Here is a 14,533-nt window from a genome sequence, read left to right on the forward strand (position 1 = left end):
AAGAAGACTGGCCACCTACATTTATTCTGACCCTTTCGACCTCAAGGGATCTAGATTTGGAAACTTTTGAATCAACGTTACCTGAGGATGCTTCTGAATTTATAAGAAATAAATTACTAAATAATGATTTGCCGTTTTTGAGAAGATTTTTAAAGATTTTTTTCCTGTGTAAAATTTCGATTGCCTATTGTGGCTCGCCCTTACCTGGTGGTCATGATTTGAAAATAATTGAATCTACACTACCTGAGATGATTCCATATAAATATGACTTATCATGGCTTTGCTGTACTTGAGAAGAAAATGTTTAATTATTTTTCTATGTCAAATTTTATCGCCCATTGCAGTCAGACCATACTCTCATACCATACTCTCGGTGAGTCATGATTATAACATGCTTGAATCTATACCATGAATATGACTAATTACGGCTTTCGTATTCTTGAGAAGATGTATACCTATGATAACTTTAAATTGCCCATTGTGGCCCCGCCCTACACATGGGGGTCATGAATCTACATTAAATTGAGAATGCGTCTACACGTTTCATTTTTGTAGTCCAATGGACCTTGAAATGAAGATATTTAAAAGACGCAATTAGTTTTTCACTAATTCGTAATTATATCCTCTCAGAAAAAGGAGTGACCTTCATTTTAATAAATTTGAATCCAATTTACGAAAGGACACTTTGTAGCAAGTTTGGTTGAAATATGCCCTGTGGTTCTTGAGAAAAAGTCGAAAATATGAAAAGTTAAGAGACAGACAGACAGAAGGACAGCTAGGCAGACGGAAAGAAAAGGAGACGTTGAGACTTTTTCACTAAGCCCCCCTCCCCCCCCCCCCCCATACACATGGGATATATGAGTAAAATGAAATTTAAACAATTGAACAAACTAAAATGTGATTATGAACAGTAATGAAAAGCAAAAAGATGTTCGATATATAGTAATATACATTACTGACAGTTGTTAGAAACATTTAATGTTTATACAGTAGAAAGTTCAGGTTTGAAATTATTTAAAAACAATTTTGCTTATTCTTTTAGTTTTTATACATCAGATGTTTCCTTCAAATCATAAAAGAAAAATTATGTTTGTATTAATAAATAGTTTTATAACTATATTTATTATAAATATGAATAATAAATAAATATTTCTACCTATAAATTTCTGTTTTTCATTCTTAAGAAAAGGACACTTCAATAAATGATGAAACTCATCACCAAGTTAATATTACAGGATCTGTCCATACAATAAAATCTTCAATTGTCAGATACATAAAATCAATTTTCCCTTTGAATTTCTTTTGGATGAATTCGGAGATGGCGTATTTACGGTGAAGGTTTTCTACTTTCATCTACATGTCAAATGTCATGAGAGAATGTTGCAGGGTAGATTTAGTCACTTTCAACTTTGATTTCAGCAAAATAATTGTTAATTTTATCCAGTTGTTTCTGTAGAGTATGCAACTGTTTGGTCTTCCTTTTCAAAGCTTTGGTTTTAAGATTTCTGACGACCTCGGGAATCATTTGGTGCCATTTTTCTCCATGTTTTACTTTTTTTATAGAAATTTTCGTAATCAACATCTAACTGCTTCTTTATATTTTATTCATCTAGGTAGATTGTATAAATTGTATCAAATATTTTATTACCTTGCACCTTTTTCTTTTCTTTTTATTCCCCCCCCCCTTTTTTTTTTTTTGATGATTTTCAACAAACTTTGACCCGCATGCAGTTCAGATTGAATACACTTAATGCAGGATGGGACATCACAATATATAATTGCAGTACAGAAAGTATTGTTCTTTGTCATGAGAAGAACATTGAGAGTAGAATGGACTTGGTCTTTTGAAAAATAAAATTCACAATTTGCTGTTTTTCTGGGATTCAGCGGTTCTTATATGCTCTCCAATACAGATTTTACACAGATTAATGTGCCATATATCGCAGTATTCCGAATCAGTCTTGCATTAGTTACATCTTTTGAACTCTATGTTATTCACAACATTATATAAAAGATGCGTATGGCTTTATTTGACGAATGGGCAGGTTAATTGGAGTCTATTCTTATATTCAATGATAATTGTGAAAATGGGCAGAATTAAGAAATATAATGGAGAGCATAGGATTTATATAATTATGTGATGCTTGCTATATCTTTTGCTTATGGTAAATTGGATTTTGTATAAATTACTGTTTAGCGATATACTTTTACAAGTTTGGTTATCAGTTGTTTCAAAGATAAAAACTATCTTGAAAGATTTTCTTTCATTAAATTTAATTGAACCATTTAAATTATCAATGGTTCAATGTATCAAGTGCAGGTCCTTAGGGGTAACAAAGAAGTGAGTTGCTTAATTTATTAATTCAGCTATATATTTTACAGATTCATTTATTTAGCTTCAGTTTATTGATGTCTTCAAACAAATGGCTCATCAGATTGCAAACAATGCATTTTACTTTCAAGAGGTTTGGACACAGATTTGAAGTTAAAACTTTCTAAAATTTTCTGTACAATATCATGACTTATTTGTTTCTAGGGTATTTCAGACTGATATGTTGATCTAGATGAGAATTAAAATTTTGTAAATTGAGATACATAAATGTTTTTTTTAATGTGAATAGATCTTTTTTTTTAGCATATTGGATGACGGAGTAGCCTGGTTCCGGCTTATCCATAATGCTCCTACTGTGCGGAGCTTTATGGGTAGGCCGGACCCAGGCTAATGACGAAGTCTACAACTGCCATCATTATATGTTTTAAACGTGGGATGTGACATTCACTGTTGATATTTGATTTTCTTTACTTGTCTCTCGTAACATTCAGTGACAAACAGATTGTCATATGTATCTATACATAATCCCCAAGGATGAAAAAGTTCACACTCTATGAAACAAAGGAATTGTCCATCCTGATCTATGATGTGGATACAATTATTTTCACAGTCAGCTGCAAGAATGTGACTTTGACTATCTGTGGTAATACCATGTAGATCAAATGGATTGCTCTTTGAACAAGATTTATTACCAGTGTACCGGAATCTCGGTTTCCCTTCAGAATTGACCACCACTAATGCATTAGCGCTTGTGTCAGCAACACATATATCTCGGTTCCTATTTTCAATGATGTATTTGATTTCACCATATAAGTAGATAGGCTTACCATCATCATCAAGCTGAATGGTTTGTTTCTCTCTGTAGTCAGAATAACGGACGACTTTTGATGGTTTCTTATCCTCGCTATACATGGTAACCAGTAAGTCACCAGGGGAGATACTACAGACTCCGAGGGGTAACCAGTTCTGTAGTCTGATCACTGTGACCATCTCACCATTCTTTAAAATATTCACAGTTCTGTCTTTACGATCAACATAAATGAGTTCTCCTTGTTCTGTCACTGCAATGCCACTTGGGCACTCTCCTGACTTGGTTTGGGTTGACTTTAAAGATGAATCCATGTTTACGCTGAAGAGTTTCATGGTGTTCTCATCTCCACTAGTCCAAATTTCCTCGTCATTGCGACATACAACATTAAAAAGATTATACTTGTACGCAGTCATAATGATAGCGATAGTCTCTGGTTTATCGAGTAGCTGTTTGATTAGAGGAGAGGATTCATCATCTGATGATTTCTGTGTTTTCTTCAAACTGTAACCATGTTCTTCGGGAACTAAAGACATTGGCGACAATGCTCCAAACAGCTTATTGAATTCTTCCTGTTCGAATTTCTTATGGGTGAATAAAGGTAAACATGGAATTATCCTTGGGGGAAGATGTTTATAGTCATCTACATTGGATTTCACACTAAGTGGGTTTGAAATTTCGTAAGAGTCCACGGCAATATCGATTGAATGAATTTCATCTTTAATTTCAGTAATTCTCTCGTGGATTTTATCCCGGTGTTTCTGAAGAGTTTGTAGCTGTGTTGTTTTCATCTCATTGGCTTCGGTTTTAAGTTTTTTGACTACATCGACAATTCCTTTACACCAGTCATCTCCATGTTTTGTTATAGCTGTTGCGAGATCTCCGTATTCCTTTTCTAACTGCTTCATCATATTTTCTACATCATTTTCAATGTCATGGTAGGTAGGATAAATTGTTTCATTTAATTCATTTCCTTCTTTGATGATATTCTCTTTCTTTTCATTCAGAATTCGCAAAATGCTCTCAATCTTATGACCCAAATGGTGGTCAGATATAATGCAGCTAATACAGACGGGAACATCACATTGATTACAGTACATTTCACACCGTTTTTTGTCATGGAATGTACATCCAGGACAAAGGAGAGTGGATTGTCGAAACGTAAATTTAACAATTTCATGTTTTTTGTTGGATTCATCAGACATTGTGTGTTCTCCAACACAAGCCTTGCATAGGCTAAAAAGGCATGTATCACAGTGCATTTGCACCATGTTAGTCTCACACATGTTGCAACGCAAAATGTCCTGGGCAATTTTGCGCCGGGCCATGACTCGACGTTTGCCTATGATATATATAAAAACGCCTTCTTAAACAATAAAATACTATAACTATAGTTAAGCATAGTGATAACTTTAATACTTTGATTAACTTTAATGATAACTATGAAAATTTTGATTCACGATAGTGATCACTTTGATATTAAAGTGATAATTTTGAAAACTTTCAATTACTACAATGAACACTATGAAAATTTTGATATACCATAGTATACACTTCTATCATAGAAAATTATATACAATAGTAATAAATTTTATACTTTGCATGACTGTTGCTATATCAATCCTAAAACTGATAAATTTGACACTTTGATTAACATGTGAATAAAATATTTCTTTGAAAACATACTACATCGAAAACAAAGTATAGAAGCTGAATGTAAATTATGAAAAAAAAGTACACAATCATTCATTTGGGAGAGTTTAAAAAGACTTTCCCACAATAGAATTGATCTGACTATAATTTCGACAAAAATCAAGAATAGAATCTACACTAAAACCTTGTTCGGTAACCGAGTTAAAATTAAATTCGTTGAAAAAAGAACAAAACAAAACCAATTGATTCAAAGTAATGTAAGGAAGGGAAATTGACTTAAATGTTGAGTTGAATTTTGTAAAGCGTAAACTCCATAGACCAAGCTTATACAGTGTACATTGTAAAAGCTATTAAATTCATTCTTTATTTGATTAATACAAAATTGTTGACTCTCAGTTCAATTCTTTGTAGCTGTGGAGAAAAACCCTTAAGTTTCTTATTTACATGTACCTAGGTAACGTACACTTTATCGTTTTCACTGCCTAAAATTTCTACACGGGATATCACTCTAAGAAAGGATGTATTCCCTTTCGTATTACGTCATATTTTGAACTATCCTTAGCTTTATTCTATGACGTTCTTTCACTCGCTTTCCCCTGATAAGTTGAAAAAAATACAACAACGATTAAATATTTATTACCCAGGGGATTTCAAAAATTGCCATCCAATCAAATTGCAGTATAATATTTGAATTAGTGAAATCCATGCCCTGTGCTTTCTGGGCTTAAAGGTATTCAAAGTATAGTGAGGGGATATTAAACAACTTTGAATCATTTTGAACTAGTTGAATTGTTTTGCTTGATAATGATGAAAGTGAAAATAAAGCAAATCCACATGATTGATAACATATACGAAGCCGGCCATTTTGCACTTAAAACGTTTTTGGAAAGTTATCTGCCTTTGATGAAAACAAGAAAATTTTAATTTTGTCAAAATATCTGTGGTAAATAATTCATTTTATTTCATATTTCAATATAGGGAGAATTTATGCATATTTTCACCAAGAGATTTGTATGACGTTCAAATTACCTTTTTGAAAATCTTAATAACACATGCGCTGCCCTTAGAATTCAATGTAAAATTAAAGGTGCGATTATTTGGAAAATAATCAACATCTTGTACATTCCTTTAGTAGAGTATTTTTATATGATTACACCCTTAAAATCTTAACAAGATTAAGAGGGCTGGGTGGTCGTGGCCATTTTTCGACTATATTGGTCTCCTTTAGAAGAAAAGCTCCATATAAAGATATACAAAAATGATCAAATTTTAAAACTAAAATGTATGATTTTTTTCTTTGCAAAATGATAGTTGACATCTTAAGATATCATATCTAAATAAATAAGTTATATCTGATGGTTAATCTGTTGACCCCCCAGCCTCCTTAAACCTATTTGACCATTCATTTATTAGTTGTATACAGGTTCAAAACATAGCTTTTAAATACATTGAATACTTTAATTCTGCTCATATGCTTCCCTAGCTTCACATAATCTGTTTAAAGCTAATTACCAAAAAACTTAATACAAAATAAATAGGTTTCCAACGCTCAAGAGCGCGCCAATTATAAATGAGATTTAATTAGCACTAAAGAGTCATTAAAATGAGGAACATTTACAAACATACGTTTAAAAGTAATTCAGAAAGGTTTCTTATCTACACTGTCCTCTGTTACACATATAGTAGTAGTACACAAGATTTAATTAATACTAAATAATATTTGAAATGAGGAACATTTAATTTTTGGTGTTTACCTATCATATAAGAGACTGTTAATTTGAAGTTTCTAAAAAATAAATAGTACAAATCAAAATATATTAATTTTATAACAACATCTGTGTTTCTTTGATTTGAGTCCGCCATACAAATCAGCTTTAAAAACTTATATATATTATGTGTTGAAAATTAATACAGAAACTGCGGCCCATATCGTTTTTTTTTTTTTTTTGAAAGGCAACATGCACTGGCTATATAAAAGATCTCCCATGGCTTGTGGCCATATGATTTCTAAAACCATGAGTTGTGTGGTTTTGTTCTCGAGCCTTAGCGATAAAAATTTACCTAACCATAAACTATGAGAGATTTTTTTTATCACATGTGTTACACAGTTTTGTATAAATACATGTATGTAAATCCACCATATTTGGACTTGATCAAATTCGCCCAGAGACCATAGCGACGTCACAACAGATGTATGTAAGTCCTCTATATTTGGACTTGAACAAATTCACTCAAAAACCATTGCGACGGCACAACAGAGAATATGAAAAAAAAGATACCTTAGAGCTATATGCATAAAGGAGTAAACATACGATAAAATGGAGTATTCAGCAATAGTCCACTAAAAAGGGAAAATAGGAATTGCAACTGTAATCAACTGTAAAGTAAACATACATATAAGGGTGTAAAACAGGGACCAACTGCACACAAAATATAGGAGAATCCAACAATGGCTAACTGAATTTAAAGGTACGTTCAACATTGGTCATCTATATGCATATAGCAGTATTTAACAGTGGCTTACTATTTCCAAGTGAGTAAAAAAAAATCACTAAATTGTAAATTGACGTTATTTGACAACAAATTGTAAACTGAATACTGTTATGGGATTCTCATATTCTTTTATTAAGCAGATTAGATTAGAGCATCTGTGCATGCACATGTTTTTTTTTTTTTGATTTAAATTTCTCATATATACTTTCTCATAGTGTCTCACAAAATATACCTTTGTGATAGATCGCCCGCGTGTTGCAGTGGTTAGAGCATTCGCTCTAGAGTGGCGGAGTAAGGACTTGATCCTTACGTCGCGGGTTCGAATCCCACTGTGGGACGTGGAGACCGGTCCTTCTGATGAGACCGTATAAACCGAGGTCCCGTGTCACAGTATGTGCTGGCACGAAAAAGATTCCTCACCGATCAAGGGTCCTCAGTGCCGAGTATAGGTCAAAAATTTGCAGCTCTCCACCGGCAAGTGATGGCCTCTCCATATGAGTGAAAAATTCTCGAGAGGGACGTTAAACAATAAAAAAAACAAACAAACAAAACCTTTGTTATAGAAATCACCATTTTGAATTGAAATATAAAAGAAATACAACCATTTTATCATTAGCCAATCAAAATTCAGTTCATTTGCATACATGTACATGATCTTTGCATTCTTTTGTTAGAATCGCAATGCCGGGGAATATAATGTATTTCCGATTATTATTCAAAAGTATAGATATAGAAATGCTGCATGATTTCAAATCTGTCAAAAATATATAGTGATCGGTTTCTACCTGACTGTACTGCAATGGCAGCTGCTGAAGCAGCCAGAAAAGAAATGTCGCTCGTACTAAGATAAATGCTATCTTCTTACCTCTCTTTTTTCCTGTTATGAGTGTTTTTTCTTCCTAGTCTAAAGGGGGTATTCAAATATCCGTTGCAGTCATCTACTGATTTATTGTACATTAGATTTCTAAATTCAATTGACAGACAGAGGACACATGGTGTGGTCACTAAGTAAACAGACTTTATGTAATAATTGTATTTAAAAATCCCTACCATGCAACGTTAGCATTAAAATGTAGACCTGTGCTTAATGAAACACATCATTGAATTTTCATTGTTTATGATTAAATGGATTACAAATACGTTTTTAAAAGTAATTTAGAAAGCTTTCTTATCTGTATTGTTCTCTGTCATGCATATAGTAGTACGAAAACACAAGTGAAAAATTGAATATAGCGCATTGAGGATTTGTAGACCAAGTAAATAAAAAACTGAACTTGAGAAAAAGTTACCCAAATCTTCGTATGCAGTAGTGAGAATGGTGTCCTAGTGTAAATCCAAATAAAACCGCATCTCAAGGAAAGATAACCCGACATCAGACGTCTCCTGTCAGTGTATTACCGAAAAGTTTAAATAAATTAGTGGTCCAAAATAATCCCCCTCCTGAGGAGGTGAGGGCAAGATTTGAACAAACTTGAAGCTACACCAAATATGTTTCAATATTTCTTTCACTAATCAGTGGCTTTAGAAGACTTTTAACGATTTCTGCTATATGTTTTATCTTCAATTGTTGCACTCAACTATTGTTGCCCTCACTTGAATTTACACAATTTGTGGATGCTTCTGGATTAATATTACTAATCAATGCCTTACAATGCCAATACCTTAAATGATCTTTCTTATATATTCCTTTGTATAACTTTAATCCCCTGTTTTGCCCCTCTCTACCCCTGGGGGTCTTGATTAGAACAGATTAAAAACTCTGTTTACTGGTGATGCTTCGATATTAATTTTCTCTTCTTGAGAAGATAAAGACTTTAAAAGATTTTTTTTTCTATATTTCCCTATGTAAATCTTTGATTGCCCATTGTGACGCCACCCTTGCCCTAGGGATCACGATTTTAACAAACTTGAACCTACAATTCCTAAGGATGCTTCCATATGCATGTAAATTTGACTATTCATAGCTGTTCTTGAGAAAATATTTTCCGATGTAAACCTATGTAAAACTTTGATTGCCTATTGTGGCACCTCCCTAACCCCTGGGTGTCAGAATCTGGACAACATAAATGTACATAATTTTAGGATGGTTCTATATTACTATGACTACATATGTATTTGTCATTCTCGAGTAGAATGTTTTTAAAGATATTTCCTAAATATTCCTTTGTAAAAGGACAAGGTGCGTTTGCTGCAAAATTCGGCCCCGTGTCAAAATTAAATAATATTCCTCAAAACTCTTTGAGAGAGTATATATTTTCATGAAATTATCAATATCTGCATGTACAAAACTTTATTTTTGTTTTATATAAACGTAAAGGTAGCATAGTTTACGCTAACGTTGCGATATTTTGACGTTGCTTTATGCGACGCCATGAAAAAGAATTTAACGTCATGTTTTAAAATAAATCCAGCTTACATGTATATTTTATTATGTACGTTAAATAAATCTCATTTTCATAAACTTACAGTTCGATGTTTTGGTATACATGTGATAGCATATCATGCTTTCTAAATTATTTTTCATAATGAAAGACAAATCTTTAAATCAATTGGTATGGTTAGCTTTGAAAATTTTTGAATAATAAAGGGAAAAAAAAAGGTGTACATGTACAGTAAATTCTTAGTGGATTTCTCACATTCCGCGCCTCGCATTGGCACAAGCATAGTTATTGTTCAGCTTTGTTTGTTAACTTGACGAACTGTAATTGCCAAGCTTTGTAAAAAAGACTTAAAGACCGTTAGACTTTTTCTTGAATTTTGATTGCAGGAGTTCAATAAAATGATTTTGTGTGTAATAATATGTCAGTATGGCTCGCAAGATTTTGGTCTTCCTGCTTATCTGCATTTTATTTTCAAAAAAAAGTATACTTCTCCGCAAGTACTTGATATTGCCTTTCTGTGGATTGATTTTTATAAGTTTACCTGACTCTATATAATAATGTTTTATTTGCGCTGTTCAGAGGCAGAGCCTATCCTTGAAAAAAGGAATGCATGAGAACCTTCGTTTATTCTTTTCTTTCAGCAGTTCCGGAAACATTCCAACATCGAAGTTATCAGCTATTAATATCATTTTTGTTTTTCAAAAAATGCAGCTTGTTCCGACATGAATATATAAGGATCTACGGGTTATTGAACAGAGAGCATCTTTTAACGATGTTTTATACGTGTTAACCTATGCATCTTCACAATGTCAATGTTTTGTAATATCGTTTCTCTTCAAACCTTTTTAAATAGAGAGGATTTCACAAAACCTTGACATTGTGAAGATGTATAGCTTAGTACGTAGATGATCTACAATCTATTTGGTCTTTTAACGATGTTTAAGAGACTTTCACATTAATTCATCCCCGTGGTAGAGAGGAAACAAAAGGTACTACCTGGTTCATAGAGGATTTTGAACTAGTTGAATTGTTTTGCTTGATAATGATGAAAGTGAAATAAAGCAAATTCCATGACTGATAACATATACGAAGCCGGCTATTTCGTACTTAAAACGTTTCTGGAAAGTTATCTGCCTTTGATGAAAACAAGAAAATTTTAATTTTGTTAAAATATGTGGTAAATAATTCGTTTTATTTCAAACTTCAATTAATGCATATTTTCAGCAACAGAAGTGATTTGTATGACGTACAAATTACCTTTTACAAAATCTTAATAACACTTGCGCTGCCCGTAGAATTCAATGTAAAATTAAATGTGCGATTATTTGAAAAATAATCAACATCTTGTACATTCCTTTAGTAGAGTATTTTTAATATGATTACACCCTTAAAATTTTAACATGATTAAACATATATGACCATTCATTTATTAGTTGTATACAGGTACAAACATGGCTTTTGAATATATTGAATACTTTAATTCCGCACATATGCTTCCCTAGCTTCACAATATCTGTTCAAAGCTAATTACCAAAAAAACTTAACACAAAATAATTTAATTTTGTTTGTATTCTAGCCTCTGATTGGTTAATATCCAAAAAGGAACACAAATTATTTCTGTATAACCTGGTTTGGTATGGGGACGCACCCCCTTGACAACCAGCTGAATCGTCTGTATCCATGCAATCATCTCATTTCTAGTCCTCGGGATTCATGGAAAATTCCAGATTTAATAAATGTACCTTTTACTTCGAACAGTAAATCGGATCTTACAACATGTAATCAAACAACATGGCTGCTAGGACTATGTATCAGTTTTTACCTCCCCTCGCTTCCCATCACTTCCGTTACTACGGTTGTATTATTGAGCGGCAAATTTGAACTAATAAAAGGCAACGAAATTTTACAACCACAGTTGTTTAATGATTTTAAAATTAAATTATAAGGAATGACTCTAATTCTTGGCCAAATTATTCGAGTATAACCTGGTTTGGGTCAGTTTACGCTGTTTTATAATCCGCTTCGCGGATTATAAAGCGTAAACTGACCCAAACCAGGTTATACTCGAATAATTTGGCCAAGAATTAGAGTCATTCCTAAAATAAATAGGTTTCCAACGCTCAAAAGCGCGCCAATCATAAATAAGATTTAATTAGCACTAAAGAGTCATTAAAATGAGGAACATTTACAAACATACTTTTTAAAGTAATTCAGAAAGGTTTCTTATCTACACTGTCCTTTGTTTCACATATAGTAGTACACAAGATTTAATTAATACTAAATAATCTTTGAAATGAGGAACATTTAATTTTTGGTGTTAACCGATCATGTAGGGGACTGTTAATTTGAAGTTTCTTATAAAAAAAATAGTTCAAATCAAAATATATAATTTTATAACAACATCTGTGTTTCTTTGATTTGAGTCCGCCCTACAAATCAGCTTTAAAACTAATATATACTATGCGTTGAAAATTTATACAGAAACTACGGCCCATATCGTTTTTTTTTTTTTTTTTTTTTTTTTTTTTTTGTTTTGTTTTGTTTTTTTGTTTTTTTTTGAAAGGCAACATGCACTGGCTATATAAAAGATCTCCCATGGCTTGTGATCATATGATTTATTAAACCATGAGTTGTGTGGTCTTGTTCTCGAGCCTTAGTGAGGGGATAAAACACATAACGGGTTGGATAAATATTGTACCTAACCATAAACTATGAGAGATTCTTTTATCACATGTGTTACACACTTTTGTATAATTACATGTATGTAAATCCACCATATTTGGACTTGATCAAATTCACGCACAAACCATAGCGACGTCACAACAGATGTATGTAAGTCCATTATATTTGGACTTGATCAAATTCACTCAAAAACCATTGCGACGGCAGAACAGGGAATATGAAAAAGATATCCTTAGAGTTATATGCATAAAGGAGTGAACATACGATAAAATGGAGTATTCAGCAATAGTTTACTAAAAAGGAGAAATAGGAACATTCAACTCTAATAAACTGGAAAGTAAACATACATGTAAGGGTGTAAAACAGGGGCCAACTGCACAAAAATATAGGAGTATCCAACAATGGACAACTGAATTTAAAGGAGAGTTTAACATTGGTCATCTATATGCATATAGCAGTATTTAAAAGTGGCTTACTATATCCAAATGAGTAAGCCGCTCGTAAAAAATCACTGAATTGTAAATTGACGTTATTTGACAACGAATAGTAAACTGAATACTGTTATTGAATTCTCATTAATAGTCTTTTATGAAGCAGATTAGATTAGAGCATCTGTGCAAGCACATGTTTTCTACATATCTCATATATATACTTTCTCATAGTGTCTCACAAAATATACCCTAGTGATAGATATCACCATTTTGAATTGAAATATGAAAGAGATACAACCATTTTATCATTAGCCAATCAAAATTCAGTTCGTTTGCATAGTTACATGTTCTTTGCATTCTTTTGTTAGAATCGCAATGCCGGGGAATATAATGTATTTCCGATTATTATTAAAAAATATATTTATAGAAATGATGCATTATTTCAAATCTGTCAAAATAATAGTTTTTGATAAATAAATAGTGATTGGTTTTTACCTGACTGTAATGTAATGGCAGCTGCTGAAGCAGCCAGAAAAGAAATGTTGCTCGTACTAAGATAAATGCTGTCTTTCTTATCTCTCCTTTTTCCTGTTATTTTTTTTTCTTCTTCCTGGTCTAAAGGGGGTATTCAAATATCCGTTGCAGCCATATACTGATTTATTGTACATTAGATTTCTAAATTCAATTGACAGACAGAGGACACATGGTGTGGTCACTAAGTAAACAGACTTTATGTAATAATTGTATTTAAAAATCCCTACCATGCAACGTTAGCATTAAAATGTAGACCTGTGCTTAATGAAACAAATCATTGAATTTTCATTGTTTATGATTAAATGGATTACAAACACGTGTTTAAAAGTAATTTAGAAAGGTTTCTTATCTGTATTGTTCTCTGCCATACATATAGTAGTACGTAGACACGAGTGAAAAATTGAATATAGCGCACGGGGGATTTGTAAACCAAGTAAATAAAAAACTGAACTTGAGAAAAAGTTACCCAAATCTTCGTATGCAGTATTGAGAATGATGTCCTAGTGTAAATCCAAATAAAACCGCATCTCAATGAAAGATAACCCGACATCAGACGTCTCCTGTCAGTTTATTACCGAAAAGTTTAAATAAATTAGTGGTCCAAAATCACCCCCTCCTGAGGAGGTGAGGGAAGATTTGAACAAACTTGAAGCTACACCAAATATGTTTCAATATTTCTTTCACTGCTTTAAACCCTGGACCTTCCGATCACGAAGCGAGAGTTCTACCGATTGGTCTTGAGAGGATTTGTAAAGATGTTTCCATACATTCCTATGTAAAACTTTGATCACCCATTGTTGCTCTCCCCTATCCACATTATCTAGATTTGAACAAACTTCAATCTACACAACCTGAGGATGCTTCCATACAAATATGACTTATCATGCGCTTTGCTGATCTTGAGAAGAAGACTGGCCACCTACATTTATTCTGACCCTTTCGACCTCAAGGGATCTAGATTTGGAAACTTTTGAATCAACGTTACCTGAGGATGCTTCTGAATTTATAAGAAATAAATTACTAAATAATGATTTGCCGTTTTTGAGAAGATTTTTAAAGATTTTTTTCCTGTGTAAAATTTCGATTGCCTATTGTGGCTCGCCCTTACCTGGTGGTCATGATTTGAAAATAATTGAATCTACACTACCTGAGATGATCCCATATAAATATGACTCATCATGGCTTTGCTGTACTTGAGAAGAAAATGTTTAATTATTTT

At 32.7% G+C, this 14,533-nt stretch overlaps 1 protein-coding gene across 1 annotated transcript; it reads right to left on the reverse strand.

Annotated features, from left to right (window-relative positions):
- Positions 1–2,776: 2,776 nt before the first annotated feature.
- LOC133193194 (uncharacterized) lies at positions 2,777–4,426 on the reverse strand. Its single transcript, XM_061329163.1, has one exon. It carries the CDS (start codon positions 4,424–4,426, stop codon positions 2,777–2,779), a length of 1,650 nt encoding a protein of 549 aa, XP_061185147.1.
- Between the last annotated feature and the right edge of the window lie 10,107 nt (positions 4,427–14,533).

This window comes from Saccostrea echinata, unplaced genomic scaffold (genome assembly GCF_033153115.1).
Source record: "Saccostrea echinata isolate AGI-Se365-2 ecotype Australia unplaced genomic scaffold, CSIRO_AGI_Sech_v1 ptg000027l, whole genome shotgun sequence".
Lineage (NCBI taxonomy): Eukaryota > Metazoa > Mollusca > Bivalvia > Ostreida > Ostreidae > Saccostrea > Saccostrea echinata.